We start from the raw sequence: 8221 nt of genomic DNA on the forward strand, positions 1-8221 counted from the left end.
GACATATGGAGCAAGGGAGTAAGAGAGAGAGACTTGAGATGTGGCAATAGTCACAATGTGTGGCTAGCCTTCCTTATTCTATTAGTCACTGAAAGAATAAAGAATGAAGTCACAGTAATGGGCACTTGCCACTTGCAGTCTATAGGTGTGCGATTATTAACGTAGTGAATACATGGGCAACGTAAGCACATATGCCTTTACCCCCAACAATCCGAAGGTGGAGTACCCCAACAACATCGACATCCTGAAAACCATTGACACACCTAGAGGCTCTTGGAAATCAACCAAATGTAAGCCAAGGAAGCTAACATGTGATTATCGATGGACTGACGTTGAATTGGAAAATCAATAGAGATGTGTGCATGCCAAGAAGGTGATGAGGTGATCATTTTGGTAACCCTAAACCTATAATTAAAGGCTATGGAATCATGGATGTTGAAAATGAGAAAAGGCTATGGTAATGCTTCCTCCAAAAAAATACTTTTTGTTACATTGCTGCCCCATTGCTAGTCCCAAGGGCCCCACCATTCCAAGGATCTTCGAAAGCTCAAGATGTTTAGGGTTTCCTTGGCGGCACCTTGCAATAGTAGGGCCATTGAAACAAACAAATAAATTGTCTTTTAATGAAAAAGCACACAATACTCAAATCCCCACACATTTTCATCAATTAATAGAAGATATATAATGTAAAATATCTTATATTAAAGTTGGCTTTATACACAATTTTCCATTTTCTTACTCTCTGAGTCTCACATTTACATGGTCCTTTGTTCTCTCTCACATAGCTAGCCGTATGTTGATCCCTTGTGCCCTCTGTTGAGCTTGCCACCATTTCCAAGAGAGCTTGGCTCCTAAACAAGTTTATGCTTCTATATTTTCGACAATAAGAGTTACTCAACACCCTTCCTCGCTATATAACATATATTGGCATTCACAACACCTAGGCCATTTTGTGGCGTAGAGCAAAGTAGTTGTATTACTACACTTCCCTCACTTCTTCCTCACCCACACATTAGAATTGAGGGACGTTAAGATTCTATTCTAGCTCGTAGAGAGAGAGAGAGAGAGAGAGAGAGAGAGAGAGAGAGAGAGAGAGAGAGAGAGAGAGAGAGAGAGAGAGAGAGAGAGAGAGAGAGAGAGAGAGATGGATGGATGGGGTGGGATAATGGATTTACCTCACATGGCAAATTTGAAAATGACAATAGTTGCACCTTTTGCAAAGATCTTAAGACTCTTGAGTATCAGTAGCCAAGGGGGGTCAAGGAAATACCAATGCCATAGCTCAAAGATCTATTATGACGTGTAGCATGTAATGGAGGGTGTGTTATGATATGAGGGCAAGCTAAAAATAATCATTGTAAATTAATATATGATACATGAAGCATCTATTATGATGCGTAACATGTAAAGAAGGGTCCAATATGTTGGGAGGGCAAGTGAAAAGCAATCATTGTAGATATAGAGGTTGAGACCAACTCACTAGTGTTTCTTTGTGAAAAGAACGACTAAGCTAAAAAAGATCGAACATTACCTACAACAATCAAGTAATGGAAGTTGAAAACCAATGATCCATAATTTCCTTTCATTATGAAGGAATGCCTTTAAATCTTGGTCTAAAACGGTAAATGTCATGAAATGAAGATATAAATTAGTAAAGGAGAATTAGACCAATTGCACCACCATGAGAATGCCACTAGATTGGGAGACGATCGCAGCTTGTTGGCCTCTTTACAAAAGAAGAACTACTAATTGAACAAGCCAAGACAACAAGAACAAGGCAAATGGAGTCGCCAGAAAAACGAAGCCTTGAAGTCATTAGTAATGCCCCATTTCACATAACAAAAGTCCCGACAGTTCTAGCAAAGCCATGGCCCATCACCACCAACAATTGGAAACACGCTCACTCGAGAGTCGAGTCCTTGGTAAGGAAAGGAACTACCGCATAACGTACACAATGTGGATTTTACAAGCTCCTTTATGCTTTTCCCTGTCACACGAACCCAAGAGTGAAAACCATAAAGACATAAAAGGGACGGATCCTCGTATCCTCAAACTAAGCTGACGAGGAATCCTCGTACAGACTAAAGATCAGTCATCATAGCCAGCCAATGAAACACAAATGTGTTTCTTGGCAGTCGGCACCACGCGGCACAATGACTACTCGAGCAAGTGACGCATTTAACTGAGAGATTTATTGAACCGTATGCATCAGAGTATTATATGTACCAGGGCAGTTTGCCATCCCCAACGGCAAAAGTAATGCAGGGTGTTGCTCAATGCAGCACACCTTGTCCAAACCTGAACTGAGAAAATTCTGGCTTGGTATGGGTTTTGGGAATTACACTCACCATGAATATTTACAGGTTGCCTGTGTCAACTGCACCATACAGGGAAATATAACAGAAACAGCAGCAGAAGCGCTTCATGCTAGCAGCTACATGCTGTAAAGAATATCTAAGCACATAAACTGCAAATTAAAAGTAGTGTGTTTTGGTAATCCATTTGGACCACAATTATGTGTTGATACCTGATTGCTTTGTGCCACAAAGTTCTTGCCTATGTGGTGGAAGACTACCTATGCAAAGTCCCCCTTAGACTCAAATAAGCCACTCTTCCAAAATTCTGTTTCTTCCCGTAAGCAGTGGTCCAGGAGTGCTTAGTGCCCACCTGTGAAGCATACTTATATAATAGAGCCATTGCAGTGAATCATTTGCGGTTTTCATCACCTTGTACAACTCCTCTAGTCATTACATCGCACCTCAAAGGGGTTGCAATGTATACATACACGGGACTTGAGAAGCTACAGCATTGTTCCATTCCTGATTCCACACTTTACTTGATCCATCGAGCCTGCACCTAGCTTCAACATCCCTGCTTGGATGTATCCATGAGCCATCCCCATTGCTTCTCAACACGTCGGCCTGAGCAACCCGCTTGCCACAGATGCTGCTTGCATTGCTCCTCATTGCTGGGTATCCTACAAAGGGGCCAAGAATTTGTTCCCCGCTCAGTGTACTTGCTCCATTTATGACATCCATTTGTCTGCTATAGCCAGGTGTTTCGTGAGTGTTAAAACATACCTCATCCTCATCCTCCATAGGAGCCGGCAGATTCAAATCAAAGCTGTCCTCTATCTTCCGAGGTTGTTCAGCAGTGCTACGATTTCCCAAGTCATGCTTCTCCTGCATAGATGGTTGCTTGTTGCTACTTGAGGCTACACTAGCCGTATCTGCAATTTTCTCACCTGTCCAATGACATCTCTTATGCCCACCAAGAGCTTGACCTGAGGGGAAGATGCGGTGGCAAATTGAGCACTGATGACCTTTGATTTTCCTTTTACTTAGTAGCTTCTCTTTGTAAGGCAGAGTGCTAACTTCCAGCTGCTGCTCCTGTATCGAGGTGGCCCGCTGACTGCTGATGATCTGATGCGCCCATGATCTGTGGGAGCTTATGGTCTTACTCTCTCCGATTATTTCACGTCCATTCTCATGGGCTTCCTCTGACAGAACTGCCTTTGTAAAACAACCTTTCATCTTCCTATGGCTTGCTCTGTGGCCCCCTAAAGCTTGATGAGAATTGAAGCATCTCTTACACGTGCTGCACTCATACTTGGCAACTGTACTGCTGGCAGAGAGAACAGTTACTGGATCTCCTGCACCCCTTGCATTATTATTCTCTATCATATGCTGATCCTCACAATGTTGATGATCACAAGCATCATCATCACTGTCAGCTTCTTGGAGCACAGAGCAGTCCTCAGAAGCCTCGTGCATCCTGCCAGATTCGGAGTTTGCAGACTCTTCAGTAGACTCTACAGACTTCTCTGCTGCGTCAATTCTATTTCCGGCACCAGCACCAGAAAGAAGAACAAGGCAATTAGCCATGTCGAGGTCTTCTTGATCCCTAAGCAAGCTGGCCTTGCCCTTCAATTCCTGATCCGAGGCTGTTTCTGACGTTAATCCAGGCTCCGGGTTGAAATTTGGCTGCAGTCCATGAGAATTCCTTGCACGCCGTCGCTTAGACCTCCTCCGAGTAGGCCAACTACTTGGATTGTTATCATCTGTAATCTCTCTAAATGCAGAGTCTCTGCCTCGTTTGCCGCTCCTTTCCTTCTCACCCGAAGATTCCATCATCGCCATGTTGTCATACCCTTCTTGCTTGAGATCAGATACTGCAATTTCTCCTCCTTTTGGAGACTTGGCCTCTTCAGCTGCTTCTCCCGAGGCTGCTTGCTCTTCTTTCATATTACCGGCGACTAACTTAGGTGCTTCCTCAACCTCTCTTTTCATGCTGGAATTTGGCCCCTCTTTGACGCAACAGCCTGCTTCCTCTCCTCCTGTCTCCTTCCGATTAGCTTTCCTGTCTTCCGTGTGAGAAGGATGTCTCGCCATTTCAACATCCAAAGCGCTGATCATTGCTTTCTCTGGCTTTCCATTGGCTCCACCAGCCTTGTTTTCTACATCAGTTTCAACCTTAAGCTTTGACTTGTCACTGAAGCTTTGTTCTGTGGGAGACCGCTTCATCACAGCGCCTGCCTGCTTTTCGAGCTCAAAACCACCATCTGGCCGTTGAATGCCTCTCCAGTCTCGCTCAGGATGGCATCTCATGTGGCCGAAGAGCGCTTTCCAAGACCAGAAAACTTTTCCACACTCCGAACAAGGTCTGGCACTTTCTGGAGAAGGAGGTTCTGCTTTCCTCAGAAAATCAGACATAGTGGGGGGAAGGTCATGGAGACGGATGTGGTCCAGCTGCGGCACCCTCGGATTGCGTCTAAGCTTGTGAACTGAATTAGCCTTGGAAACGTCTGAGAGAACCTTGCTGCCAAGGCTTAGAAGGCCGTCTATACCTTGTTCATTGCTAGAAAGCTCATTAAGGCTTCGTGCAGCTCCCAAGTATTGGTCCTTGTTGAGAGGCATGGACCTGATACAGTCTGCAACAGCCTTACAATTATCGACATCGCCATCAGAGAGGACCTCTTCATGATCCTCCTCATCAGCTTCTGTGGATTTCTTCATTGAGCTGCTTAAGTTGGTGCTAGGACGAGAGCCTGGGGCAGGTTGCAAAGCAGCAAACCTGTTAGAATGGAGCTGATCATGAAATCCAGCTGTACCTGGAAGCCATAGCAGCTGCTCCGGGAAGGCGTTTGTGCAGGAGGTTGGAGTTTTCTGAAGTGTGTTATAAGAAGAGCTGATAAGGCCTAAAGCTGGACCTTTAGACGACGAAGACGAGACAGGCTTAAGCATGGTACTGGTTTGCGTGGAGCCGTCAGAGAAGAAAGCACCATGCACACGCATGTGGCCTCCAAGCGCGCGTCCAGATGGAAATTCTCTCTCGCAGTATCTGCAGACTCGTCTGGAAGTTTCCTTGTCACTACCAGCACCACTGTTAGCTTTTATCTTGTTCTTCTTCTTCTGTTCCTTTTCATCTCTGTCTACGCCATACTGGCCATACTGGTCAGACAGTTGTCCGAGAAGCTTCTCCCTTTCTATAAAAATGGTTCCATCAATGGAGGCTTCCAGATCCTGTTGTGGCGAGAGGCACGACGAAGCTTGCCAATAGCGGTCAGAAGCCATGTGTCCATTATTAGAAGCGTGGCAGTCGAGCTGCCGAGATAAAGGGAGGGAAATCCGAGGAAGAGGGATGGAGGCCGAGCCTGAATTTAGATTGAGCGTCGTTACGTCGACTAGTCCTGCAAGGGCTCGCTCATGCTGGCCGTGGCTATGGCCGAGGACGCGCTTCTGAGCTAAATCCACTCTCTGTGATCTGACTTGATCCAGATTAATACATGACTGCTGCCTGATGCGGTTGTGATCGAGGCCGAGTTGCACATGGCGATGGAGCTCCTTCTGCTGCCTCATGAATCGGAAGAGCGCCGTCTTCTGGCTATGGTCTGCAAGCTGCTGCTCCCCAACTGCCGCTGGGATGGGGGCGACACTGCTGCTACGGCCACCACCACCGGGTTCAATGGACCGTCCCTCAAACCCAGCCATGGCTATGGCTGGAAAGATTTGAGGGCCGGCAGTAAGGGATATAATTAAATGCTGGAGCAGCTGGCGACGTGCTTGATATGTTGAGATTACCAGAATAGAGAGAAAGCAAGCTGGGAAACTAGTAAGTTGGGCAACCAGGCGACTGTCGGGGCCTGTATATATTGACCTAAAGGAACAGGAGTACAATTTAGCCTAGTCTCGAATTGAGAATGTAACCTAATCTGCCATGAAATTACGAGTGGCAGATTAAACAGACGAGCTGTAGCTATGCAAGCGAAGGAGCGGATCCGAACGTCTACTTAGTGAGCTTCATCGCCTCTGGAATTTGACTTAATCCTCCATGGATATGATGACAAATTAGACAGACATATCAGAAGACGGGGATCCAAACCACAATTAAGCGTAATCTGCCATGGGATTAAGAGTTAACCAGAAAGGGGGGGGGGGGGGATTTCAAACTACAATTTAAGTTAATCCGCCATGGAAATATTGATCAAGTTAATCTGCTATGGAAGTGAAGGTAATCTGCCATGGATTAACTGATGCATACAAATCAGACAGGTGAGGACGAATGAGCAGATAAGCGTTAGGTGTGATACTCGCTGGAGAGGAGATGGAGGACGGGGAGGGAGAAAGGAAGACGGATGAGCGATCTGATCGCGAAGGAGGTGGCTGGATGTGATAGTGAAGAAGGGGTGTGTGTGTGTGTGTGTGTGTGTGGTAGCTGCAGCTGTTGCTGTTGTAGCAGTTTGTTGAGAGAGAGAGAGAGAGAGAAAAGGAGAGGAAGTCGAGTCGACATGCAAAGCATGCACCCACAGCGCAGCGGTTGGATGAGTCTCACTGGTTTTTCTTTTCTTTTTTTAAAAAAAATTCCAAGAAACTCTCAAGGAAAAAGGACCCCCCCCCCCCCCAAAAAAAGAAACATAAAAGAACAAAAACCTCAACCTTTTGTATAACCTTAATCGTATCAATACCAACAACGTAAACCACAATGATTTTTAAAACAAGACGACCGCAAAACAAACTGCTAACCTTTAATAATTTAACAGCCTTATAGATATTTTCCAAATGGGAAGCCTTTTAATGATATGTGGGTAGAAATATAATACTTTGAATTTTAAAAGTACCCTAAGGCAGTTGTGCTACTTGAGGCTTTAGGCTAGTCTAAAGCCTAGGCACATCTTAACCTTCTAGGCCTTGGGGTTAAATTTGTCTTCCCCTTTGTCAAAACACACCCAAAAAAAAAAAATCTCTACTCAAATTGCTCAATGGGGTCGAGAAAGTCTCTAGGGTTAAAGGGCCAAGAACGTCTTTAGGGCAAAGGTGCCCATAGTATGGCAACTAGGTCAAGGTGGAACATGGAGAAACGATTTCGATGGATTTTGTTGGCATTTGGTTGTAGTGATGTTTGTGGATGTGATTTTCTCTCTTGAAAAAATGAAAGGATTGTATGCATTGCAACAAAAAGCAACTAGGAGATAGAAGGAGACCACAATGCGTAAAGCAACTAGGAGATAGAAGGAGGCCACAATGCGTAAAGCAACTAGGAGATAGAAGCAAAGCAGCCCTTGACCTTGCCTTAACTAATCAAAAGGATAAGATGAAATTAAGTCATGAAATCGACATGTTGTGCAACATTTCTAATTCATGTTGCCACAAAAATATTCAAGAATTCTAGGGGCCACCTCCTTATTATAGTTGTGTCTTCCATGACCTCCATTGTGTATCTCTTAGAGTGTTTCAACCTGAAGAAATGATTCTCAAAAACGTTCTTATAGGACTAAGTCCCAATATATTAAAATCCATATCAATTAAGGATTGTTATGCATGTTTCAATTGTTTAAGCTTTTCGATCAATGCCAACTAAGCATTTGTTTGCACCCATCTATACAAATGACATTAATCATACTATATTGATAATATACCGGCAATGTTAGAAGTTTAAGAAAACATCTTAGCATTGTTTGTTTGATGTGAGAGTGCTTTTGAGTAGTCATTCATTTTTAACAATGCACATATAAGCATATTTTAATGCGAAAATTTGTGATATTGGATTATATATATGCAACACCTTTAAAGACATGAAGTATAAGCATCTTTGTCACCCTCACATTCTGTCAAGTTGCTATAGAGCATGTAATTGACATTAGTGTATATCACCCCTACGTTTTTTCAAGTTTGTATCGGGCACTTTAGCTCACAACATTTTATAAAACACACCAAACAAATTG

The 8221-nt window shown here is 44.2% G+C and overlaps 1 protein-coding gene across 1 annotated transcript; it reads right to left on the bottom strand.

Annotated features, from left to right (window-relative positions):
• Positions 1–1650: 1650 nt before the first annotated feature.
• Positions 1651–6756, bottom strand: LOC148025470 (uncharacterized). The gene has a single exon (XM_087692612.1). It carries the CDS (start codon positions 5988–5990, stop codon positions 2760–2762), a length of 3231 nt encoding a protein of 1076 aa, XP_087548738.1. The 5' UTR covers positions 5991–6756; the 3' UTR covers positions 1651–2759.
• Between the last annotated feature and the right edge of the window lie 1465 nt (positions 6757–8221).

The sequence above is a fragment of the Lygodium microphyllum genome, chromosome 14 (genome assembly GCF_053477565.2).
Source record: "Lygodium microphyllum isolate KBCC chromosome 14, Lygodium_microphyllum_v1.1.10, whole genome shotgun sequence".
Lineage (NCBI taxonomy): Eukaryota > Viridiplantae > Streptophyta > Polypodiopsida > Schizaeales > Lygodiaceae > Lygodium > Lygodium microphyllum.

Bases quoted from the DNA above. Each gene is read 5' to 3' on its own strand.
- LOC148025470 (XM_087692612.1), bottom strand. From the start codon at position 5,990: ATGGCTGGGTTTGAGGGACGGTCCATTGAACCCGGTGGTGGTGGCCGT.